Consider the following 27,299-nt stretch of genomic DNA (forward strand, 5'->3'; position numbering starts at 1 on the left):
ACGCCGGCGACAACAGCACCGGTTGATTTTCCGCTCCCCGGCTCGTTCTTCCGCCCGCGCAGCCCTAGCCCCCGCCCCTCCGCCCTCCTCACAGGAACCAGCGCCCCGGCCGCTCCCGCGCTTCTCCCCTGCCACCCGCAGTGGCCTGCCTTTTATAGATGCCACAACCAATGAACGCTCTCCTTTCCTTCTGCCCGCCCGCCCGGCCAATCGCCGCGCCCCTTGTGTAATCTTCGGCTCCTCGACTTCTCTCGGTTATTTTCGTTGTTGCTGGCTTTTTCAGGGGCTGCTTGCTCGCAGCCAGAGACGCTGCTTTTTTTTTCCGGGTTCGGAGCCGTTCCGGATGCTTTAGGCTGTCGGATGTCTGATCTCCGGATAAGTGAGGCGTTTCTGTACATGGATTATCTGGTAGGTGCGGGGCAGGGGTGGCGTGTCGCCCCTCGGACCTCAACGTGCCCGATGTCCCTCCGCCTGGAGGAAGAGCCTTTTTGCTTTCTTTCTTTGGGATGGGATGCCTTTGGGGTTCTTTCTCCCGAAGCCAGCTCTGGAGCTGTGCCGGGACTCAGAGGGGTGGCAGCTGAGGCCGTGGGATCGCAGCTCCCAGGGAGTGGTGGAACTGACAGGTAAAGGTGCGGCCCGGGCCAGCGGTTCTGTGGGACGAGGGGCGCACGGGCGCTCCACGAGAAATGGGGCCGCGGCGGCGGGGCGTCTTTTGCCTGTGGTCGGTTCTTTGCTTCTCTCTGCACTCCTGCAGAGGACTTTCTTCCCCAGGAAGCAGGAGTTTTCCCCTCTGCCTTTAGCAGAACTCCAGGTACTATTAAAGAGCCATAACCGGAATGGCTTACTAAGTGCCCGGCAGCTCCGGTCATTTGGTTGTTATTAGATCTCTAAAGCTCTGACCTCGGTCGCCGCGAGGTTTTAAAAGCACATTACCATATAGTAGACGGGACTAAACTACATCGCAGCTTGGGCAGAAAGGACTGGGTAGGCAGGCATTGCCTCGCCGTCCCTGCCGTGGATGCTTGTTTCTTACCCGGTGCACAGATTGGACCCTATTTGTGCTTTTTAGGCCAGGCTTGTGTTGAGAAGTTTAGGTGGGAAAAGTGTCAGCTTAATGTTGGGGCTGAACATTACTTTAAAAATGCACTTGATTTATGTGTGTGTGTATAATTATGCAAAATACCGCATATTGTTCGAGAAATTATTTCCCCAGAGGTGCGTGTTTGTGTTCACGCGGATCCTCATTAATGTTGGCTGTGTTCAATCCTAAACAATTACCAGGTTTACCTTTTCGTCTAGAACCCCTGTTGCAATGCAGAGTTGAAGTAAACGGTAAAGACATTGACCGTCCTGTCATCTTGCTGAACACATGCTGTTCAACAAGCATGTTGGTTTCTGCCTGCAGATTGGCCTGGCAGAGATTTGCCAGTGCCTTCTAGGAATTACACTAATGCTGTATACTAAGAAAGACTGTGAATGCTTTCATAGCCAAGAAACGCTGGGCAAGGACTGGTTTTGTAATGCTATCTTGTATTTGGGCTTATTTCCCCTAAATCTTCCTGGTTTGATGCGCTTGTGGGGAGGGGTGGTGACTGCAGTTAATACATGACCTTGTGGATCGAGGGGAGTCAAAAACTGAATTCAAATTCTGTTTTCTTCCTTTGCTGATGTCAGTAACTTCCTCTGTCTTTGTGATAAAGGGACATTAGGTGCCCACAGTGTAGCCAGTTAAGGAGGTTTTCTGATTGGGGGTTCTTTAAAATGTAAAGTGCTATGTAGGGTAAGAGAGTTGTCAGATGTTTCTTAAAGACTATTTTCTGAATTAAGTAACTGATTATTTTGTAGCTTGTCTCCTACAGTACTATGGTTTTGTCTTGCAGTTTGCCGGAATTAAAGCCAAAGTTTGTTGAGGATGATTATGGAATTGGAAAGGGCAGCCTTACCTATATTAATGAAAGCTGATTTTGAATGCTTAGTTAAGTAGTTCCTAAAAAGGAACTTGCTCTTTTATTTGCTGAGTGAGTTTTAAAGTTGCAAATTGCATTGTAAACCTGTCTTTGAGGTGCCAAACCCGGTATAGCAGTTAGTGGGGGAAAACAATTGGAAGACTCTGGTTAATTACTCACGTTGATTTCCTGATGGGGAATGCTTGTGGTGCTCTAGATGACCTGAAAAGCAGATTCTTTCTTCCTCAATTTCCTAAATTATGTGTCAAAACCAATGGGCCCCAAATTTGACATGGCTTTATTTTTTGTTTTACCTGCCACGCCCGCATATACCCTATGCATTTCTGTTTTGAAAAAAAATCATTATTTTGTCACCTTAGCTATGCTTTTTTAAAAATTCACAAGTGTAGTGAAACAGTCCCGTAAAAATCACTTGGCTAATCATTGGTGGTGAGGAAAAAACTCTTAAAGGAAATAAGTCAGTTCTGATGAGTGTGTCAAGTATCCGCTGTGAAAAGACTTAAGGAAATCCTTAAACATTAAAGGAAAAAGCCTCTGCAGGTGGTCTTCTGTGTTTACATTTTACTTAGTTCTCAGAGAAAATGATGTTCCACGCATCATTCCTCTTGCCTTTCAGATGGACTCATTTGCTTTTCCATAGTTTTTATGTGGTGTTTATTAAAAACCAGTTTCTGAAAAGTGAAATCAATTTCGTTATCATCTTATTTTAAAAATCAGTTCCCAAGTTCTTTGACGTACCTTCCAGAGAAAATACACTCCTGTCATTTCTAGTTTGACCCTTCAGATTTTGCTGAGCTTGTGGACTAGAGTAAGTGCCCTGTCCATGCACTTGACAGGGATAGTGTGTATGCCATCTTTTCTTCTCTTTTCTTTTTAGTCGGTGTTTGACTTTCTTCTTCTTGCTGCTGGAAGAAGAGGGAGCTGTGTGTGTATGCATTGTCCATTGTTTTTGGGCTGGATGGCATCACTTAGCCTTTTTTAATTGCAGGACAGTGGAAGGAAGATAAATGAGAGAAAGAGGTGCTTTCAATAAGACTGAATATTAAAGCAGAGGATAAAACTCTCTGATCTTAGAGGCTACTGTTGATTTCTTAACTTGAAGGAAATGCTATAAATTAGAGGTGACAGATAAAGTGAAGCCCAGGGATAGTGCCTTTCTATTTAGAATAAAGTTTTGATTGATTTCAGTTTAGGGAACTACAATAATGGTAATTTATGTATCCTTAGTAATTTCATGTATCACCCTGTACCCTATCTTTATTTGTTGAATGAATATGAGAGAGAAGGGACAGCTTTTCTCTCCAGCTTCTAAAGTAAGACAAGATAACATCTGTTTGGATTAGGTGTTTTACTCTGGGGAATGCAGAATGTATCTTTTACTCTTAACTTTAAGATTATCAAGGTATTTGTTTTGCCTGGGTGGCCATTTAAAAATAAAAGTCTTGGTTTTCCAATATTTAAATATAAAAATCTCAGTATTGACAGGCCATATACCTTTTTCCCATTTTAGGAATGGGTTTTAAATGCCATGTTCACACCTGTCCAGTCTGTAGGTGAAGATTCTGTTGCTGTTCCAGTGGGCAGTACCAGCATCTTCCTGTTTCTCTTCTGACAGGTAGAACTAGTAAGACAGTGTGTGGAACTTTCTGAATAAGGAGAAAATAGTTAAGCTATAATGGAAAACGTGTCTACCAGGTTTTCCTGAAAGGTTGGACAAAATCAACTTCTAGATTCCTCTTGGTTTAATATTCTTTATGTCCGGACTCATGTTGATTGGCTTGAATTTTACCTCTTCCCCCCCTTCTGCCATCAAAATAACATCAATAAAATTTGGTATGCTTTGTGTAATGCCAGTGATGATTACATGGGATGATGGAGGGAGAGTGATTTATAAACAGCATGTTGCTTTTCAGATGTAGAATGTTAATATACTGTGGTTATGTTACTCATATTATTCTTATGCCCCCTGTAGAATGACTGTGACTGCCCAGTTTTAAAGATTGGGCTACCTTTAAATTAGTCTCAGTATATGGAGAGATTTAATGTCATCAGCAAGCAGGAAGTTACAAGACTTCTTAAGGATTGTTTACTACCTATAAAAAATAAAATATGTTCCTTAATCCATCTAACAAATGTTTATGGGACCCCTGCTTTGTGCATGACCCTGAAAGTCATGGAGGATGAGCCCCCACTGGGATCACCTTGGTTGTGGGACTGGAGGGTTGTGGGTGGCTCTGCAGGAACCTGTGGCAGTGGACAGATAGGTAGGCAGGTGGGGGAAGAGGCAGCCTGTGATGTGCTCCTTGGCTGTCTGTAGGTCATCTCTGTGTGTTTCTTTGTTTCATTGTGAACTGAAGTGCAAAGCTGGGCCTGAAAATGTGACATCTAAAAGTGCTTCTATGGCTGCTAATTATCAGATAATGATCATTTCACCTGTATGTTGGGTTTGGGATCTAATAAGGCCAGCGTTCTAGGTTTCTTTTTCTGTATAGGTTGGTGAACCTGGCCTAGTTTCTTGGTCACAGGCTAAACCTGTCGTATAAAAATTTGTGTGTCAATAGGGAAGATCAGGTGAAAGAAGATAGATGGATCAGCACAAACCCATCACCATTTGCAGAATACAAACCAGATAATCAACCATCCAAGAACAGAAGCTCTTGATGTATCGATACACAGAACTCTGAGGTTCTACTAAGTTGTAAATGAGCCTATTCTAAAAGAGGAGTGAAGGCACAGTTATGACTTTACCTGATGTTCCGTGGTCTTAGAAGTGTGTTGCTTTTTAACTGTGAATGACTATGAACAGTATAACTTACGTGTTCTATGTATGAAGTGATAATATAGGCCATATATTTTTAATCTTAACTGCAACTGGATTAGTCAGTCACATAGGTGTTCTTTTATTAATAAATCATAAGATAAAAAGAGAACACAATAACTGGTTCTTTTAGCAAAAAAGTTTCAAAAATATCCAGACCGTGAGGCAGAAACTGCGATATAAGGCAGTAGCTCTGGTTCTCAACTGTCTGTGGTTCCAGGCTTGTAGCATGAATCCCAAGAGAGCACACATGGGGATGATTTGTGTCCTCTGGGAGCTTGCATTCTGAAGGATGCCTAAGCTGTGTGCTTGCAGGCATGCTGAGGGTCGGGGGAGTTAAGCATAGGTATTATGAGGATAAAATAGTTGTTACCGTTTATTGAGCCCGTACTGTGGTGCCAGATAATGTAAATGCTTTGCACACATAATGCATTAAACCAAGGCTGAAAGAGGTTTTGTAATTTCCCCAAGTTCACACAGCTAACAAGTAATAGAGGTGGGACTGTGGTCCCAGAACCTTCCCTTTTCACTGCCTTCCTTCCAGCTTGGTGTTAAAGCTATTGGAATGCAGTTGAAGATTTTACAATGTATTTCATGTAATTACCATGTTACTTCTCCAGTCAAGAAACCAGGGGCCAGGAGCAGGCTGGTCGCTGTTCCGCTGTGCTCAAAGACTTGTCTCTGCTAAATGCCTGTTAAAAGGAAGGCTGGATAGAAAGAAAACTGTGTCATGTCCTGAGCTTTTCACCCCGTGATGTCCTGACTCTGGGCACCTAGGTGACCTTCACCATCTAATGTTTTATCAAATAACCACACGTGGGTTTCCAGGCAACCTTGGTACTCCGCCCCCTAGTGTCACTTCAAGGACACCTTCAGAGTCACAAGCCCCAGTCGTCTTTTTGAAGAGGTCCCTGAGACTCAGGATCTATTTGGCAGTTTATTTGAAATCTGCTGTGCTCCTTAAATAAGTGCTGCCTGTAAAGTGGGACTTTGCCTAGCAGACATTAGGCCCAAGTGGCCTTTTGCTTATGAGTTTCTGTTGGGCAGAGTCTCCTGATGCTAAAGGGTTTGCTTTTGAGGAAGAAAAGATTTTCAGAGAAAATTTGGTAACTGCATTTTGGTTAACAAATGCTGATACTTCTCACAAATTGAGTTAAAAATGGGCTTTTATTTTGGAGCCTGTGGCCTCCTTACTTATGCTGTGGCTCTTCCCCTGGCATTTCCCCAAGTGCTTCTGGTGTATGGTTGAATCTGAAAAACTCAGTTCTTGTTGACCCTTGTTTCTGAGTATCAGCAAAGTGAACACATTTGCTTCTGGCAGGATTGGCTTCATGGGCATGTGGCTCAGAAGGGCCCCCATGCTTGGCTGAACGCTCTGTGGTTGCCATCTTAAAACTCTTAATTTTGGGCGCTTTGCAGATGTTTTCATTATCTGAATCTGTAACTTGTATCAGTGCAGGGTCCCTGACTATCTTGATTATCCTTTTATCACTAGAATTGAGTCTGATGCAGGGTGAATACGGAACTATATATCACGTACTGTGCAGAGTGTTTTTACCTGCATTACCCTATTTAATCCTTCCGGCAGTCCTGTTGACTAGATACTGGGAACTTAAGGCTCTGTGAGGTGGAGTAATGGCTGGGATCATGTAACTGAATGTCAGGGCTAGGGTACCAGCTAGCTTGGGGATTCCAAGCCCATGCATGTAAGCATTATTCAGTACTGCTATAACTGGTAATAATTAATAGTTAAGAGGATGAGTGAGAGGGGCCATGATTCAGACACAGGACTGGAAATTGAGAGGTTACTTGATTGCTGCCGTCACCTGTGAGAAGCCCCCCTGGGAACTCAGTGACAGCTGTGCTGCAGTTGAGGAAGTACATGTGTCAGTACCTTCAGGCGAGAGATTTCGCTCACCTTTTGCACCCTCCTGCCCCCCCACCCCCCACCCCCCGGTGCACAAGCATGCACTGCACTTTGGTTCACAGCCAGATGCACATGATTTTGCAGGGACATCTCATTTATCAGACTCCTTTGTACCCATATTTGCTGGGAATGGTTCTGACTTCTAGATTGCTTCTCTCTGGGTCAGGGACTTCGACCCTAGCAATTGTGGCCATGTCTCCCCCAGAGGGATTCCCGAGAGTTCTTTTTGCACAGAGAGAGAGCAGCTTCTCCAGGCTCTCTGGTGGAGCAGTTGACAGTCTGGAGCCATCCCAGGACCACTGGTTGAGGTGCAGAAGGCCTGCACTTGTTCCTTGATCAGTCTGTACATGGAGTCAGGAGCTAAAGTAAAATACAGTTCTTTCACAGTTTTATCTTAAACGCAAATGTTCAGAAAAGTACAGAAAATGAGAACGCACTTCTGTGTACCTATCTCCCCAGTTAAAGCTGTTAGTATTTTGCCATTTTAACTTCAAAATGCTGGATGCTTTTTAAAACCAGAAGCTTTAAGGTGAAAGCCTTCTGCTCTCCCATGCTTTCTTCATCCTTCTCTATGGTGGCAACTACCCCAAAGGAAGTAGGCACTGTTCTCATGTGTGGGTTTTTTTGTTGTTGTTGCATTTTTATTATATTTGCATATATGTGTAAATAATGTGGTATTCTTTGTGGTTAATAATTTTAACAAAATTGTAACATATCACCTTATTGTCTTGAAACTTGTTTTATTTCTGTAATGTTTTTCAGTTCAGTTCAGTCGCTCAGTCGTGTTTGACTCTTTGCGACCCCATGAATCGCAGCACACCAGGCCTCCCTGTCCATCACCAACACCCAGACTCACGTCCATTGAGTCAGTGATGCCATCCAGCCATCTCATCCTCTATCGTCCCCTTCTCCTCCTGCCCCCAATCCCTCCCAGCATCAGAGTCTTTTCCAGTGAGTCAACTCTTCACATGAGGTGGCCAAAGTACTGGAGCTTCAGCTTTAGCATCATTCCTTCCAAAGAAATCCCAGGGCTGATCTCCTTCAGAATGGACTGGGTAGATCTCCTTGCAGCCCAAGGGACTCTCAAGAGTCTGCTCCAACACCACAGTTCAAAAGCATCAATTCTTCGGCACTCAGCCTTCTTCACAGTCCAACTCTCACATCCATACATGACCACAGGAAAAACCATAGCCTTGACTAGGTGGACCTTAGTTGGCAAAGTAATGTCTCTGCTTTTGAATATGCTGTCTAGGTTGGTCATAACTTTTCTTCCAAGGAGTAAGTGCCTTTTAATTTCATGGCTGCAGTCCCCATCTGCAGTGATTTTGGAGCCCAAAAAAATAAAGTCTGACACTTTCCACTGTTTCCCCATCTATTCCCCATGAAGTGATGGGACCAGATGCCATGATCTTCGTTTTCTGAATGTTGAGCTTTAAGCCAACTTTTTCACTCTCCTCTTTCACTTTCATCAAGAGGCTTTTTAGCTCCTCTTCACTTTCTGCCATAAGGGTGGTGTCATCTGCATATCTGAGGTTATTGATATTTCTCCCGGCAATCTTGATTCTAGCTTGTGTTTCTTCCAGCCCAGCGTTTTTCATGATGTTTTCTGCATTTAAGTTAAATAAGCAGGGTGACAATATACAGCCTTGATGTACTCCTTTTCCTATTTGGAACCAGTCTGCTGTTCCATGTCCAGTTCTAACTGCTGCTTCCTGACCTGCATACAGATTTCTCAAGAGGCAGGTCAGGTGGTCTGGTATTCCCGTTTCTTTCAAAATTTTCCACAGTTTATTGTGATCCACACAGTCAAAGGCTTTGGCATAGTCAATCAAGCAGAAATAGATGTTTTTCTGGAACTCTCTTGCTTTTCCATGATCCAGCAGATGTTGGCAATTTGATCTCTGGTTCCTCTGCCTTTTCTAAAACCAGCTTGAACATCTGGAATTTCACAGTTCATGTATTACTGAAGCCTGGCTTGGAGAATTTTGAGCATTACTTCACTAGCATATGAGATGAGTGCAATTGTGTGGTAGTTTGAGCATTATTTGGCATTGCCTTTCTTTGGGATTGGAATGAAAACTGACCTTTTCCAGTCCTGTGGCCACTGTTGAATTTTCCAAATTTGCTGGCATATTGAGTGCAGCACTTTCACAGCATCATCTTTCAGAATTTGAAATAGCTCAACCAGAATTCCATCACCTCCACTCGCTTTGTTTGTAGTGATGCTAAGGCCCACTTGGCTTCACATTCCAGGGTGTCTGGCTCTAGATGAGTGATGACACCATCATGATTATCTGGGTCGTGAAGATCTTTTTTGTACAGTTCTTGTGTGTATTCCTGCCACCTCTTCTTAATATCTTCTGCTTCTGTTAGGTCCATACCATTTCTGTCCTTTATCGAGCCCATCTTTGCATGAAATGTTCCCTTGGTATCTCTAATTTTCTTGAAGAGATCTCTAGTCTTTCCCATTCTGTTGTTTTCCTCTATTTCTTTGCATTGATCGCTGAAGAAGGCTTTCTTATCTCTTCTTGCTATTCTTTGGAACTCTGCATTCAGATGCTTATATCTTTCCTTTTCTCGTCTTTTTTTTGCTTCTCTTCTTTAGGTTTACTAAATACTGCCAAACATTTTCCAAAGTACTTTTACCACTTAGACTTATACCAGTAGTGTAAAAGGTCCAGTTATTTCGTATCCTTACCAATAGTCTTTACTTTGTCAGTCATTAATTTATTTTGATGAGTGGGTACCCCAAAGAAATTTAAAGTTGCCAAGAGCTACTTCCATATATTCAGGCATGAGAACAATATAATATAGGAGGATCATAAGGCAGATTTTTCTTTTAATTTGAAGAAATTAATTGGCCATATTCTTCGGTTTTATGATTTTACTTGAAAATCCTGTCTTGCTGAAGAGGTACTGTGGAGGTCAGTTGACCTGGTAGTAATTCCTGCTTTGCAAGCAACTCAGTGTACAGTTTGGGCAAACCAGTCAATGTCACTGCCTTCAGTTTCTTCATCTATAAAGAGGTGGGGTTAATTAGATATCTAAAGTGTTTCTTTTATTTCAAAGTTTTCCTCAATCATCTTGTATCCTTCTTGGAATAGCTATCTGTTTTTCCATTCTTTCTAATTCTTTAAGTGAGTGATCATAAATTTGCCTTTACATAATTATCATTTATTCAGGCAGCTCTAAGTTTTTATAAGCCTTTTGTATTTTGGTAATGTTCTGGGCACTAGGGATATATAAGTGAATAAGATATTGGCTTGCCCTCAGAGAACTCATACTCTTGTAGAGATGAAAACTAAGCAATGATGTTTTGGAGTGGCATATTCTACTCAGAGGGAAATACATGTTACTAATAGAGTATATGAAAGGGAGTCTTAACCTGGACTTGAGGACCAAAGCGAGCTTTTCAGAGGAGTCATTTTTAATCTGCAACATTGAAGTTGAGGAGTGTTGGCCCAGTGACAGGCAGGGCCAGGGCCAGGCAGAAGGAACAGCATGTGCAGGGAGTTGGGGGTGAGTAACCCTATCGCTTTAAGGAACTCCCAGGGTTCGGTGTGGCTGGGGCAGAGTCAGGAACAGTTGGGTACACTTTGTTGCAGAGTCCACCTAGGGTCACATCGTGGGAACCTTTAAAGTTTGCCTAGGGTGACATGGTCAGGTCAGGTGGCAGTGTGGACAAGCGCTGGAAAGGGCAGTGGATTGGAGGCTGAAAGCCTCGTTTGGAAGATGCTATCCTGATTCAGGAGTGAGATGATGGTATTCACAGCCAGATAGAGGCAGGAAGGATGCAGAAAAGTAGATGGATTTAGGTAACATCTGTGAATTGCCGGGATTTTGTAATTGACTGTAGAAGATGAGAACAAAGGAGATTGTAGGGATAATTTTCAGATTTTTGATTTGAACATTGTCCTGGTTATCTATTACTGAGTAACAAACCACCTTAAAACAGTGGCTTAATAACACTCATTTTTTAAACTCATGAATCTGGAGGTGAATTGGGTTCAATTAGGCTGTTCTTGCTCCGGATTCCTTATTAAGTTACCATCAGATGGTGGCTGGGTGCATCTCAAGACTTCTTAGAATGCTGGTCTGGCAACATGCAAATCTGGGGGATTGGAAAAGGTGGACTCCTGGGGCATCTCTCTTCATGTATCTTTCTACATGAGGTCCCAGGGAGCTGCACTGCCTCCATCCAGATTGAAGGCTCACAGAGTACACGTATCAGGAGAAACTGGTGGAAGCTACTGGTCTTTCTAACCTGGCCTCAGCAGTCGTGCAGCATCACTTACGTGGCACTTGTTCATCAAGGCAGTCACATCAAGGGCAGGAAACAGGCACCACCTCTCGGTGGTGGGAAGTCGAAGGATTTATGGGCATGTTTCAGAACCACCGTAGACATCACGGAGGCAAAATGGGTCATGGACTGTGGGTGGGAAGTCGAATGATTTATGGGCATGTTTCAGAACCACTGTAGACATCACGGAGGCAAAATGGGTCATGGACTGTGGCAGGTGACCCCTGAAGGAACAGCACGTGGAAAGGCAAGTGAAGGCTTTGAGTTCAGAGTTTGTACTGCTTGTGGGAAGTCCAAGTTGAGATTCAGTGTCAGAATCTGAATTACGTGGGAGCTTAGAGGTGAGCTTTGGATGAGTTAAAAGCAGTATGTAACATTATTGTTACTCGCTGTGTGTGTGTGCGTGCTCAGTCACGTCTAACTCTTTGCAATCCCATGAATTGCGTAGCCCACCAGACTCCTCAGTCTGTGCGATTTTCCAGGCAAAAATCCTGGAGTGGGTTGCCATTTCGTACTCCAGGGGCTCTTTGTGACCCAGGGGTCAAACCTGCATCTGTTGCGTCTCCTGTATAGGCAGGCAGATTTTTTACCGCTAGCACCAACTGGAAAGCCATATATATGTGTGTGTAACTATATTATTAAATTATCATTGTGAGGCACAGTGCTAAGTATCTTTCATGCATGATTTATTGCTTTTATCCTTTTAGAGATTGGAAACTGAGACTTAGAGAAATTATGTCATGCCTGCAATGTGGTGGAGCCAGAATATGAACCCAGGTCTTACTAATGTCTGACCTCACATCCTTAACCGTTTGATGGTAACTGAAGCCATGGCCACGTCTGAGCTCACACAGGGAGGGTTGTGCTCAGTATGGAAGGGAGAACCCGAGGAAGTCTAGTGTCTCTCTCAGGGCCGGTACATATTAGGCACGTGGTTTTCGTGGGATCAGCAAAAGGAAAGGAATCTTGAGAGAGAAAGAGGCTGCAAGGTTGGGAGAAAACCTGCAGAGTGTCGCATCTCACAGGCTGAGAAGGGAGACTTTCCGGGAGAAGGAAGTAGCCAATTGTGTTTCCCGTGGCCCAGAGATCATGGAAGAAGATGGCTGCATGGTGACCTTGGCCAGAGGCTCTCAGAGGCCCAGTGGGAAGTGAGGAAACGACACCGCTGCAGTCAAGGCTGTCTGGAAATTTCACTGTGGATGAGAAGAAGGCTCAGGCTGGAACTGGAAGGCGACTAGGGACATTGAGGGACTGCTTTCCTTTCTAAAGGGGGCTGAACTTGAGATTGTTAAATGCTGATGAAGTGGAACGTGAGGTTGTCTTGCTGAGTGTGACTGAAATATGATTGCCTAGGGGTTGGAGCTGAAGTAGCTGTAATGAAAGACCAGGGCACTGAGGACCAGGTCACAGGTGCATTGGTTGTGGTGCGGAGACCGTGATCCAACAATGACAAAAATCTGATGTCTATGGTACTTTTGTTTTTTTCTCTTCCAGACTTTGTCTGGAAAGGAAGGTTTCAAGAAGGTGGACCGTTAGATTAATAAAAGTTGGGCTTTTTCCAGGGTGAGTTACTGGGTGGATAATGGAAGAGAGGAAATTTAGGACAGGGGCAAGAGGTTGGTGGAAATGATAGACCACTGTGAGCTCCGAGTTAATGGAAAGGAAGGAAGGGTGAGTAGAGGATGCAAGGATGGGTGGTGCTGATGGGACTGAACAATAGGTGTTATTTGGACTAACTGTTCAGAAAACTGAGAGAGAAAACTCATTGCGGGAGACGATGGGGTATATGAATTTAATTTTGCAGACATAGAGTAGTTTTTGGAGAGAAGGCTCCAATGTGTGACTGTGGTTGGCCTCGGGAAAGATGGGGAGCTTAGGAAGCAGAAGAGGAAATGTGAGAGAAGGCTCCAATGTGTGACTGGTTGGCCTTGGGAAAGATGGGAAGCTTAGGAAGCAGAAGAGGAAATGTACCCAAGGTGCTGGGTAGCGCACCCTTGTGGTTGACAAAGTCGATAGGACTTGGGCTAGAGCAAGAGGCTGAGGCAGATTCAGAAATCCTCCGTGAAAGAGGGGAAGGTTGGCCAATGTCCTTGACAAGAAAAGGCAGATAGCACTAGATGTTGAGCTCATTGCCCTGAGTCCTGAAAGGAGTAGGGGAGAAGGAGGGCTCTGGAGATCCTCCAGGTTGACCTCCAGAGACTGCGTTAGGCCATAGGGGGCACTTAGGAAGCCTTTGTGGGTGTAGAGGAGTTTTTGTTTCATTGTTGAGTACGGCAGGTTCTGAGCTGCATTGCCTGCCAGGCTTCACTGCTGTAGACTTGGCAAGTTGCTTAACTTCTTATTGTCTCATTTTCCTCCTCTGTAAAGTGGGATAGTAAGAGTAACTACCTCTTGGGTTGGTTGTGAGCATTAACTAAAATAGCACAAGTACTCTAGAATAGTGCCTGACATCTCTTTTTCTGCCAGCACCGCCCCCCCCCCCCGCCGCACCCCCCCAACCTACCCCCCACGCCCCCCGCCCGCCCACCTTACTGTTGTCCTAGCACCAATACGGAAAACCTCTTCAGTGTTATATATTGGCAGGCACTTTCTAAGGGCCCTGTGAGGTAGGTGTCATCTCTATTTTTCAGATGTTAAAACTGAGACATGGAAAGGTTCAGCAACTCGTTGAAGGAAATACAGCTAGGAAGTGGCGGAGTTAAGCTTTGAACCCAGGAAGCCCTCCCTTTTAACCAATACTGCACACTTAATGCATATTAACTACCCCACCATCCCGACTTCTACCACCGCCCCCTGAGCCACCCCCTGTACCAACACCACTGTGTCAAGAGGGCTCTGTGGAGAGGCTGGCGAGGGACTGGACGTGGGAGAGATTGGATTGCTAGAGAGGAGGCGCAGAGCCTCCGCAGAGCGTGGGGTAAAAATAACTGTAACATGGAAGATGGTGGAATTGGGTGGATGTTTTCCCTGAATAATTTGATGTAGCAGCTCCCTGGTCAGGCAGATGGGAGTTAGTGGGCCTAAGTTGGTTGTGCTGCAAGGAGGGAGTCCTTGTTCAGATACACACATAGCTCCGTGACTTGATTCCGAAGACGTTCAGGCTACTCTTCTGCTAAGAGCAGTAGTGCTTCCAACAGAGTCTTGGTCCCTGGTGAGAGAGGGGACAGGGCTGTTTTAAGGGAGTCTGTCAGCATCTGACTGTCTCTCACGGGCTGTGTCTCCTAGGAGGCGGCGTGCAGTTTAGGTCCTTCAAACCTTCCCGTACCAGACTCCCAAGGCAGAGCACTGGGGGTCGAATGTGCTGAGTCCAGAAGCTGAGGATGGCCCAGATCTTCCCAGTAGACCAAAAGCTGGTCAGTCTCAGGCAGCTTCTTGGTTTTGTGAAGGCAGCTTGCTTAGGGCTGGTTTGTCAGAGCAGCTTCCTGCCCAGGCAATCACGTAGTAATCTGGATGAATTGTTATTAAAGCTGTGAAGACTGTGTAAGCCTGGCTTCTGTCTGAAGTGACCACAGAGTGTAGTGTAGCACAATAACTTCTGGTTGGAAAGTTCATCCTTTCCCTCTCACTCTACTCCAAGTTGTCTCTTTTGCAGTCTTCCACGGACAAGCCTGAATTGAGGCTCCCTCCAGGGCTGCTCCAGTAAGCTCACTGGACACTAACTACACAGAGGTGCCCGACCAAGGAGGCAAGCATGCCTGCGATCCAGCCCCCAGTCAGCTTGCCAAGGTCCCCACTGCACACTGGCAGAGAGGTGCTGATGCACTAGCTACAGCCTTGCCTTGGCTCTCTGTTACTGGACCGAAGACAGTGTGTCACAGTGCAGGGCTGGGTTGTGGGCTTCTTTGTGTCCCCAGAGCCCGACATAGGTGCACAAGATGGCTACTAAGTCAGTGGTTGGGCTGAGAGGCTGCACGGAGTAATATTTAAGGGCACGACCTTAGCGTCAGACCCCCTGCATTTGCATTCTAACTCTGTCACTTACCTACCGTGTGGCCTCTGTGCCTCAGTTTCCTCATATACGAAGTGGGCATAATACTACCTACCACTCAGTTAAAATACATCAATGTGAAAGCATTCAGTAGAGAGCCTAGTACCGTGAGCATGATAAATATTTGCTGTTACTGTACTGGAACTTTCTACATAAGACAAGAACTTAAGATACTGTTGTCACCAAAAAGACGCCATTCTGATTCTATTCCTTTTTCTAATACCAGCTTTTCAAAAATCTTTCTGCCCCTACCTAATAAACATAGTGCAGAGTAACTAGGTTAAAAATACCGCAGCTGCTGATTCTTTGTGTTGGGGGTGGTTCTGTGCACTGGAGCATGTTCAGCCGCATCCCTGGCCTCTATGCCCTTGTTGCTGGCAACACCCAACCTCTCCCCCACCCCGGCCATGACATCAGAATGTCTCCAGATATTGTCAGTGTTCCCAGGGGGCAAAAAACCAATGTAAGAACCTCCAAACCAGACTATTTAGTTTGTCATAACTCAGTATCAGATTTCCAGAAGGAGAGAATCTGGTTGGCTCTGGTTGGCTCAGCTTGTCTCTGGGTCCAATTTGATCCAGTTAACTATAGCCAGGGCTTCAGGTCATATGGCAGAATCTGGCTGCCAGGAGGAGGGGGCACATCCTACTCCCAGATAAGAGGGATGGACAGATACTCTAGGAAGGTCTTTCCACTTCCTTAACTCCAGCGAGATGTTCTGGTCTGACTCCCTGTATTGTATTTGTAGGAGGTCTGGGGGGAAAAAAATATTGCAGCTGCTTATTGATAGGTTAAGTAGCAGCTGTTTCTCATTTGTAGGGGTGAATGGTCCTGGCATGGCAGAGGGTGGCCCACGTCCTGCCACAGGCTGGTTCTGCTGTTATATAAGTGTGGCCAAGTGAGTCAGCTCACTTTAAGGGGGTAAGTTTTCTGAGGTCCTACTGTAGACTGCACTGTTGCTTGGAACTCTCAACTTCTCTTTTGTCTCAAGCAGGTTGAGAGTCAAATTTCTGCTTTTGAGAACTTTTCTTCCCTTACTAGTGTTTCCTAAGAGGCAGCATGTTATAGACAGCAGAGCACTGGGCTGATTTATTGGATAATGTTGTCATTTTGAATGTTTCCTGAATGTGCTTTTTTTTTTTTTTTCACGTTACTGCGCTGGATGTAGAAAACCTCTTGTGATGTTTGAAGTTCTCTTCCTCCCTGTTTTATTTTACATAGAACTGTTGTACATCCCTGGTGTTCACCAGTAATATTTCTTAGTGTAAAATGATTTTCCCCATTGGGTTTAAGATGTGTATTCTAAAGATGTGGTCATTGAGACAGGATTATTCTATCCTTCCTGGGCTTCCTTTGGGTTTCCTGACATTTCAGGGCCCCTGTGAGCTGATCCTGGGCTGTGGGCAGGATTACTTCATGAGCCTGAAGAGGAGCTGTTCTCTGTCATTTTTGTGGACTCAGGCTGCAGTTTTTCTGCAGTTTTTATAATATTGTGTGAGTGATTTTAAAACAACAGCAGCAGTAGCAAATGAATATTCTTTTAAAGGTGGATGTGCGTGCAGATATAAAGAACAAATTAGTGGTTACCAGTGGGAAGAAGGAAGGAGGGAGGAGCATGATAGTAGGGGAGTAAGAGTTACAAACGATTGTGTGAAAGCTGCCAGCATATATTGTACAACTTGGTAAATTTAGCCGTTATTTTATAATAATGTAAACGGAGTATCATCTTTGAAATTTGTGAATCATTTTATTGTACACCTGTAACTTACATAATATTGTATATCAGCTGTACTTCAATTTAGAAAGTCTCTGTGTAGATTAAATCAAAATAAAGAAATTTCAATTGAAAAAAGGGTGGTAGCATTTTCTTGGATTTTCAACATTAGCAAGGACTTTTCTTTACTAAACAACATTTCAATCGCTATTGATTTGCTTGAAATGAAACATAGTGACTTTAGGTCCTCAATTTTAATTAAGATGTGCAGCCCTGTGTTCAAATACCTAGTTACAGTAGAATAGGTATCTACTAGGTTTTAAAATAATTCCCTGAAGGATATATGCCCAGATTAGTTTTGGGAAAAGTAAAGTCCTATTTCTACCCTCTCCGACCCCTTCCCCATCTTCTTGCTTCTCTTCCTATCTAACTTTCCTCATGCCACAAATGCTTATTCTTTTAACAGTAATTTTATTAATCTCCTTGATTATTATAATTAACACAATAACAAATCGGTCACAATTTGCTATGTTACAGCTTTTAGCAAATAGAAAACTGGCAGACAAGCTAGATGAGGATCTCTTCCTATGTCAGCCATCCAGTGCATGCCACGAAGTAGTAGCCGTGCATCAAATCCTGAATTAACCCAGACTTTTGGTCACTCAAAAATAAAGCACTAACAGAAGTAAAACTCACAGTGAACATCTCTGGCTCACAGACAAGGATCTTTCTGGCCAGGTATGCCTTCTAGAACCCAGTGGCCCAAATCAGTCAGGACTTGCTCAGATTTTTCAGTTTTCAGAGGAGATCCTAAATATTTATTGTTTTATGGTTTCAAATAATTATTCCGTCGGAAAAAGTGCCAAAGTTTATTTGCCCATAAAGTTTTCCCCCAAAGTGTTCCATTTTTTGTTAAACAGCAGGGAAGGTTTTCTGTGTAATTAAAACCTTAAGAGACTCTGAAAACTGAAACACGGAGAATACAATTTCTGCATGAAAACTTGTGGGCAAGGAACCCTTGTTTAGGAAAGTGAGCCAGGAGAAGGATGGAGGGAACTGATGAGGGCCCTAAGGTGGGGGGGAGGGGGGCCAGGAGAACCTGCTTCCTGCACGAAGGTGGCAGCAGGAGAATGTCCAGGGTACGATGTCCTGAAGGCCTCTGCCACCAAGCATCCTTAGCAAACGTGGGCTCTCTCCACTTCCTCTCTCAGTTCCCACCTCTGTCAGTGTGGCAGCAACGGAGGCGGTGCTGTCCCAGGAGAGGAGGGGTTTCTACCGTGTGTTTGCTAGATTTCCACAGAGGGGCCAGGAGATTCAACAGCCTTCTAGTGAGATTTTTTTTTTTTTTTTACATATCTGGTAATAAGTCCATTTTATTACTGCCATTTGTCTCCATGGAATTTTTGAGTGCATCTAAAATAAATTCTGCTTCAAGTTACAGCTTTGCAATATTGAGAGGAACTTAAAAAGTGCCTTAAAATTTTTTATAACTCTAGCTGGAAGGAGAAAGAGAAACCATCCCAGGCCAGGAATTCGTGATGGCTCATGACGAGTGATCCAAGATGGCAGGGCTGCCCCGTGGCACCTTTGAGCTCCCAGGTGAGGGCCTCCAACAAGTCGCTTTTATGGGGGACACAGCAGCTTGCTCCTCAGCTACGCTCCCAGTGCCCTGCCCTGCCAGTGAAGTCACCTGGTGGACCAGGCTGCAGAAGGTGCTAGAGGTCTTTTGCACCAGCCTCCGCTGGGCCCTTCCTTTCTCTACACGTACCTTCTCTGCCTGCCTAGCACCCAACAGTGAGAAGCTATGGGCACACTGTGGGTGCCCAGGCCTCTCCCACCTAGTGGGATGAGAGGCACAAAGACGGAACACGTGTTCATGGGCTGGGGAGGGGGTGATATCACCTTTGACCTCAAACCCATTGCTGTTGGGGGATTTGTAAGGCGTAGAGAGGTGTTTTGGTCTACAGAGGCAAACCCCAAATCAGCAGAAGGTCAGCCACAATTACAGAGTTCCAGATTCCTGACCTGGTATGCAGCGTCATACTTTAACCTGCAATTTCAGTTTGATTAGACTGTTATTAGATAGCTTACAAATTTGCTAGGGGAAAAGAACTCTTAGAGCAAATCTTGAAGAGGATGAAGGAGCAGAAAAATTACAGAGATATACATTTATTTATATAATGCCAAGAGAGGCATCATCAAAAAGCTTCAAGTTGAAGATAATTCCATTGACAACAAACTTAAAAACAGAATGATAATTTTTCTGTATTTTGGATAATCTTCAGATTTCTTACGATACCACTGGTGATGCTGCTGAGCCCTGGTGAACAGAACACAGAAAGTGAACAGAGCCAAAGGCCAGCCTTGGATGGACAAGCTGGCGAGGGTGTGGTGGCACTGTTGACAAGTCCAGAGTTGACTGCAATGATGTATTCAAACAAGCCCCGCCTCAGTTTTTTATATCCAGTCTCTCCTGGTTTCTGAACCAGGAGATCTGAGTGAATGTTTATCAGTATGCCTATCAAGCCCAAGCCACTGGGCTTCCCTGCTGGCTCAGACGATAAAGAATGTACCTGCATGCAATGTAGGAAACCTGGGTTTGATCCCTGGGTTGGGAAGATCCCCTTGAGGAGGGCATGGCAACCCATTCCAGTATTCTTGCCTGGAGAATCCCCACGGACAGAGAAGCCTGGCGGGCTACAGTTCATGGGATCGCAAAGAGTCAGACACGACTGAGTAACTAAGCACATGAACCACAAGACAAAACTTGTTAGAAATCAGTGGTCAGTGAACCAGTCATCCTTCTACTGGCTCAGGTGTGTACTCTGCAAGTAGCCGTTACAGATGCAGAACACAGATGCCAATAGAAAGGCGTAAAAAGGCGCGGACTTTCCTCCTTGGTTCAGACACGGGAAGGTCAAGGCCCATTGCACAAAGTGGATGAGAAAAATGGCCAGGAGTATGCAATTGGGCTAGTGGTTGAGACACTTGACAGTGCCTGTGAGGAGCAACGGGGCCAGCGAGGGCAGCTCCCATACAGCCTAGGCAGCTCCAGCCAGCAGCCGAAAGGTGAAAAAGATATGTAACAGATATCTTGTCACCTCTGCCCCTTGTGCCTTTGGCAGAAACCACTGTTGATCACAGAACCCTTTCCCTCTGAGCAGGGATGAAGGCTCAGAATTCTCCATGCAATGTATTTTCCATTGTCTGGGCCTGGTATATATAGTGAAACCTATTTGCTGTTCTTGATACAGATAAAAGGTGACAGATGTGAGCAGGAGAAGGAGATACTTGGGCTGAGCTTAGAAAGGCGATATTTAGACAGATACAGAGGAAGGGGCAGATTGTGCCGGGCTCTCCATGCGGAGAACAATGTGGACAAAGCAGTTGGATAGAGTTTTTCTGCTCCCAGGACCAGGGGGTGCTGGCCTGGCCAGAAGGGAGGATTCTGTTGGGTGTGGTGGAAATAATGGGACAGACAGAAGGGTGGGGCTAGATTAAGGGAGAAGTGGCCACGGGACTGGAAAAGGTCAGGTTTCAGTCCAGTCCCAAAGAAAGGCAATGCCAAAGAATGCTTAAACTACCGCACAATGGCGCTCATCTCACACGCAAACAAAGTAACACTCAAAATTCTCCAAGCCAGCCTCTAACAGTACGTGAACCGTGAACTTCCAGATGTTTAAGCTGGATTTAGAGAAGACAGAGGAACCAGAGATTAAATTGCCAACATCTGTTGGATCATCAAAAAAGCAAGAAAGTTCCAGAAAAACATCTGCTTCATTGACTACGCCAATGCCTTTGCCTGTGTGGATCGCAGCAAACTGTGGAAAATTCTTCAGCAGAAGAGATCACCTGACCTGCCTCCTGAGAAATCTTGTATGCAAGTCAAGAAGCAACAGTTAGAACTGGACATGGAACAACAGACTGATTCCAAATCGGGAGAAGGGAGTACATCAACATTGTATATTGTCACCCTGTTTATTTAACTTATATGCAGAGTACATTATGAGAAATGCTGGGCTGGATGAAGCACAAGCTGGAATCAAGATTGCTGGGAGAAAAATCAGTAACCTCAGATATGGAGATGACCACCACCCTTATGGCAGAAAGTGAAGAAGAACTAAAGAGCCTCTTGATGAAAGTAAAAGAGGAGAGTGAAAAAGTTGGCTTAAAACTCAACATTCAGAAAACTAAGATCATGGCATCCAGTCCCATCACTTCATTGCAAATAGATGGGGAAACAATGGAAACAGTGAGAGACTTTATTTTTCTGGGCTCCAAAATCGCTGTAGATGGTGACTGCTGCCATGAAATTAAAAGACGCTTACTCCTTGGAAGGGAAGTTATGACCAACATAGACAGCATATTAAAAAGCAGAGAGATTACTTGTTGACGAAGGTCCGTCTAGTCAAAGCTATGATTTTTCCAGTAGTCACGTATGGATGTGAGAGGTGGACCACAGAGAAAGCTGAGCGCCGAAGAGTTGATGCTTTTGAACTGTGGTGTTGGAGAAGACTCTTGAGAATCCCTTGGACTTCTAGGAGGTCCAGCCAGTCCATTCTAAAGGAAATCAGTCCTTAATATTCATTGGAAGGACTGAGGCCGAAGCTGAAGCTCCAATACTTTGGCCACCTGATGCGAAGAGCTGACTCATTGGAAAAGACCTTTATGCTGGGAAAGATTGAAGACAGGAAGAGAAGGGGATGACAGAGGATAAGATGGCTGGATGGATATGAATTTGAGTAAACTCTAGGAGTTGGTGATGGACAGGGAAACCTGGTGTGCTGCAGTCCTGGGGTTGCAAACAGTCAGACGACTGAGCAACTGAATTGAACTGAGATTAAGAAGACCTTTGGATTCCAGGGATTTAGACTTTTTCTCGAGAACCATGGAAGCCCCTGAAGGGTTAAGCAGAATAATGACAGGAGAAAAACATGTTTTAGGAATCTGATCTGATTTTTAATGAGCCAGATAGGATTGCATAATGGACTCTAGCAGAGATTCCTGGGTCACCTGCATTGCAGGCAAATTCTTTACTAACTGAGCTAGGGGGGAAGCCCATTCAGAGACCATTCAAGGCTATTTTGCAGCCAACAGCCAAAAGACGGAGTGTGGCAACATGTAGCGCCCCGAAGGTGAGCCCACCATCTTCAGCAGCATGTAGCACGGAAGCCCAGGTAGGCAGTGAATCTGCCCAGCAGGAACCCCTTGGCCAGCTCCAGGGAGGAGGCAGGTCCTGATGGGCCACATACAGGGTGACAGTGGGGATGGGAGGCACAGTTATCTGAGGTTGGTGCTGCAGCCCAAACCCTGGGCTAGATCTGCCCTGCATAGTTCAGTTCAGTTGCTCATTCGTGTCCGACTCTGCGACTCCATGGACTGCAACATGCCAGGCCTCCCTGTCCGTCACCAACTCCCAGAGCTTGCTCAAACTCATGTCCATAGAGTCAGTGATGCCATCCAACCATCTCATCCTCTGTTGTCCCCTTCTCCTCCTGTCTTCAATCTTTCCCAGCATTAGGGTCTTTTCCAGTGAGTCAATTCTTCACATCAGGTGGCCAAAGTATTGGAGTTTCAGCTTCAGCATCAGTCCTTCCAATGAATATTCAGGACTGATTTCCTTTAGGTTGGACTGGTTGGATCTCCTTGCAGTCCAAGGGACTCTCAAGACTCTTCTCCAACACCACAGTTCAAAAGCAGCAATTCTTCGGTGCTCAGTTTTCTTTATAGTCCAACTCTCACATCCATACATGAATACTGGAAAAACCATAGCATAGGCAGCCCAGAAGCCGTTCCACAAATATTTACTGAGAAATGCTTTAATTTGGTAGGTACTTGGGCATCATATATACTACAGGGATAAATCTTTCAGTGATTGCACTATAGCCTGTAACATTGAATGTAACACAGTTCTTTGCTTGTGAGAAAACACTGGATGATGGATGGGTTAGATCACAGTGGACAAACTTTTTCTATAAAGGGCTAGCTAGGACATATTTTAGATTCTGCAAGCCATAAGGTGTCTGGCTCAGCTACTCACCTCTGCCATTGTTGCACAAAAGCAGGCGTAGATAACACATAGATGGACGTCACTGTGTTACAAGAAAGCTGTATTAGCGAAAATGGGCAGTAGGCTAGATTTGGCCCATGGATTGCAGTTTGCCACCCTCTGGACTGCTCCAGGGAGGAAGCAGGATTTGTCTCCTTGAAGAGGTAATATTTCATTTTAATTTTCATTGACAGCAGATTTTTGTACTTGTGGAATACCTCTAAAGAAGGATACAGTGTGATCAGTGGCTCCGGTTATAACAAGGATGTAGGGTATTGAATCTCCAGGCAGACTGCAATGAGAGGGTCAAGATTATAGGAAGGCAGGTATTGGTTCAGCGTAAGGAGAAACTTTCTTAAAAGATTTATTTATCTGCCTTGAATCGGAAGTGTCAAGGTAGAAGTTGTTCCCCACCTGTCAGGGACATTATGTTATAAAAGATGAAGTGGAGGCAGAGTTCCTTTTAACTCTCTGCCTACTTATCAGTTGGACCTAGTATATCAAGCAATCTCTCCTCACTTTACCATGAGTTATTTGAAATCATTGTGATGTGTACAGGTGGATTTCAAATGTCTTTTCATTTAATTGTTGGGATTCTTTTTTTCCCAACCCATTTTATGCAGAACTCAGATATACAGGACAGATGTGATATCTTATACTTGAGTTTTACAAATTTACACTCTGATATTTACTTACATGTTTAATATATGTATTATATATTATCACTGAGAACAGTGAAGTAGATTTGATAAACAGAACTGAATTTAGATTGAGATCACTTTTCTTTTGATCCATTTAGAGGGATGAGAACTGAAGGTTCATATTCTAGTTCATGCAGTTTGATTTTTTGTGTGATGTTAAGGAAAGGCAAGACTCTAATGGAATCATAGTTGTAAATGTTACAGATTTTAAAATTTTGTTGTTGTTCAGTCGCTCAGTCATGTCCAACTGTTTGCAACCCCGTGGACTGCAGCATGCCAGGCTTCCCTATCCTTCTCTGTCTCTCAGAGCTTGCTCAAACTCATGTCCATTGATTGAGTCAGTGGTGTCATCCTGCCATCCCATCCTCTGTCATCCCTTTCTCCTGCCTTCAGTCTTTCCCAGCATCAGGGTCTTTTCTAATGAGTCGGCTCTTCGTATCAGGTGGCCAAAGTACTGGAGCTCAATTCTAAATTATTCTTCAACCAGAAGGCAGAATATAGGTTTTATTTTAGCCCCCTCTCCCAACCCTCACTGCCCGGGCCAAAAGAAGATCACTCTGGCAGCACTAGTTAATGTGTGGAATGTTTTCTGGTGTGTTAAAATTTCATGTACAGTACATTTGAGTATGTATATTTTCATTTCAGTCTCTAAGATAACACAAATTAATTAAAAAAAAATTCTCGAATATCCAGCTGCCTCTTTGGAATCCTCCCTGGGGAGCAGACTTGAAAACCACAGGTTTAGAATCAGACGTGGGTGGAAATCTGAGTTCAGCTACTTACTTGCCACATACTGGTAGTCCACAGTTTTCCATCTGATAGATAGATCTGGAAATATCTGCCTTGCTCTGGTTGTGAGGAATGAATGAGATGAGAATGTAAAACGCCCAGCATCCTAATAAATGTCTTTTTTTCCCCTTCCTGTGACTTAAAACATAATCATAGCCCTTCTTCTAAATCTCATTATATTTGGCTGAATTCCATTTCGGCAGGTACGGTTTCATTTGCTTTTACTAGAAATTATTCACCATCTTGAAGGAACACTTGACTGACTAGGATCTCTGCCTGGAGAAATGCTGATTATTCTCTCAAAAGTAGTGGGTTTGGGTGGGCTCCTCACCCTGTTTGTGATTACAGCTTCTGGCCTAAGAGTGAAGAGAAGTTTGGATCAATCTACCCTCCCAGGTGGAGGGTAGGAATTTAAGAGGCTTAGTAGTTCATACAATCAGAGAAAAAAGAGCTCTGAGTGTGCAGACTTGCCTTATTAGATTTTATGCCAACTGCCCCAGCTCTGTCTATTCTATTTTTAAATCTATTTTTATTTATTTTAAGAAGTAAAACTTTATTCACAGATGACATGCTCCTTAGTAGAAAATACTAAGGAAATCATAACAACTATCAGAACTAGTAAACACTTTTAACAGGGCTGCAAAATACAAGATCAATATTTTTAAAATCAATTGTATCTCTATATAGTAAGGCAGACAATCCAAAAATTAAGAAAATAATTCCATTAACAACATCACCAAAGAAGAAAACACTTGAGAATAAACTTGTCTGCTGAAAGCTACAAATAAATAAATTGAGTCAGTTCATGTTTATGGAGTTGAGGACTTAACATTGGTAAGACAGCCTGCTGTCTAAACTGACTATAAATTCAACATGTCTGTTCTCTTTCGAAATTACAGTAAAAGATGTTCATCAGAAGGGCCTGTGTGCACACCTTTGGAGAAGCAAGGATGTGGACAGCAAGAAAAGGAGGGATGGCTTGTGCCACTTAACAGCCAGACTATAGAGATAAGGAGAAAATCTATAAGACTTAGGAAAAGTAATGTCCCTTGAAAAAGAAAAGAGAAGTAGACTGGTCCTTAGGGAACAAAAGTAGTGGGATCTCAGCAAGCCCAAGCTGGGCACAGGTAGCCTTGAGATTTCACAGAAGACCCTAAGTAGGTCCCTGACCATTTCAAATGGGGTCATTTGTCTCCAGCAAGTAAAAATGGTATGGCAGTTCATGTGAGTATCAGGTTTATGGGTATCAGATGCTGAGTAGCTCAAAGAAATTGATCCTGAGGCTAGGATCCAGAAGGGAGCTGGACAGGATTCTGTAGGGCTGGGAGGTTGTGGTAGCAAAGTTGAGTTCCATTTAAAATTACTCTTTAACTAACCAGTGGACCTGATTAAGCAGGAGGTGAAAGGACCTGCTTTGTATTTTGAAATCTTGCTGTGGCTGCTGCAAGGAGCCTGGAGTATACAGGGCAGGAGGAGGACCTATTGGTGAAACTCGTCCATGTCCCCGCAGTAGACGTGGGTGGCTTGGGCTGGGTGTCAGTGAGTTTGAGACACTGCTTTGTCTTTGCCAAGCCCTTGAAGCTTGCTTACATAATCCAGTAAGGTTAGTGGTATTGGTGGTAGTCTTTTTTTCTTTCTTTTCTTGTCTGAGGATCAGCTGTTGTAGTTCAGGGTGGCTCAGTAAGTTCTATAAGGTTATGCCCTGAATGATTTGAACCCAGGTTGGTCTAAACTCAGAGCTCTCACTTCCCTTTTTAGTCAGAAAAACCAGAAGGCAAGTCTAGATTGTCTAATTCATAAACCAGTAGAAGGTTTTTTGATCCTTTAAACAGTTTGGCCGCACACTCTCCTGAAACCAGTGTTATCTTTACGGGCAGTACAGTTTTCATAAGTTATATGGAGCTATTGACCTAGTGAAAGGGCTTGACTATTTTAAACGTTTTGAGGATTTTATATATAGATTTGACAATATATGGCATCATGCTCAAGGTAGAAGCTTAAAATGTTCAAAGACAAAATTGAAATGATAATTTCTAAGGTTTTCTAACCAGAAAGGCAGTGCTAAAAAGTTGTATTTATTTGATTATATCCAGAAGGCAATGAGAGAGAAGGTAAAGGAGGAAGTGAGAGAGAGGGAAAAGTCCATGTTTTGGAGGAATTAAAAAATATAATTTCCCTAAAAATATATGTATATATAATTTCCCTAATAATTCTACATTATTACAGTATAGTTACAGAATTGCATAATTCTACAGTGGTGCTCCTAACTGTCTAGTGGGCAATACATTGAAAACTAGATACCTATCATTATAAAACAATATCATGAAATATTAATAGTATTGAATATTAAAATGTGATAATTGAATAATAAACTTTTACATAAGGTAGACTAAAATCTCTTTGATTTAAACGTAGATGGCAGTTGCCTGGCTGGACACTAATATGAGATATAGCTAAATAAATAGGTTTCCTTTTTGCCTCTGGTGCCGGATTTGTGTGAGTAAACTGCTGGGAGCTGAGGCCTCTGCTTTGGGAACATTTCTTTCTTTGGGGAATCTCAGGATTGGAGTCCTGGTTTTCAGTGTTTGCTGTGAGAAGTCACAGTTCTGGAATGAGAAGTCACAGTTCTGGAATGTAGAAGCAACAGGAAGAGACACCAGGGGTATGAAATAAGGCCTGAATCCAGAGTGTGCAGAGAAGCTGATGGGAGAATGCATCCCTCGGGCCCCCAGTGCGCTCGGCCCCTTAATACAGATGCTCAGAGGAATTTGTGTGCCTGGAACCCAGTAAACACTCAATTAAAAAAAAAACAACACCAATTTGAAACTTACTGTTTCCTCTTATAATTCATTTAATCCTCATAGAACCCTGTACGATAGGTATTACAGTTATCCTCACTTTACCAATGACAAATTAAGATGCATAGAGGTTAAGTACCTTGCCCTGCTGCTGCTGCTGCTGCTGCTGCTAAGTCGCTTCAGTCGTGACCGACTCTGTGCGACTCCATAGATGGCAGCCCACCAGACTCCCCCATCCTTGGGATTCT

The 27,299-nt window shown here is 44.0% G+C and overlaps 1 protein-coding gene across 1 annotated transcript in view; it reads left to right on the forward strand.

Annotated features, from left to right (window-relative positions):
* The first annotated feature begins 263 nt into the window (after positions 1 to 263).
* ARL15 (ADP ribosylation factor like GTPase 15) overlaps positions 264 to 27,299 on the forward strand; it is a 462,946-nt gene continuing 435,910 nt past the window's right edge. The window contains exon 1 of the mRNA XM_004016996.5: positions 264 to 408. Within this exon, the coding sequence (XP_004017045.1) occupies positions 361 to 408 (48 nt within the window). The 5' untranslated portion in view covers positions 264 to 360. The remainder of the gene's footprint in view (positions 409 to 27,299) is intronic.

Source organism: Ovis aries, chromosome 16 (genome assembly GCF_016772045.2).
Source record: "Ovis aries strain OAR_USU_Benz2616 breed Rambouillet chromosome 16, ARS-UI_Ramb_v3.0, whole genome shotgun sequence".
In the NCBI taxonomy this organism is placed as follows: domain Eukaryota; kingdom Metazoa; phylum Chordata; class Mammalia; order Artiodactyla; family Bovidae; genus Ovis; species Ovis aries.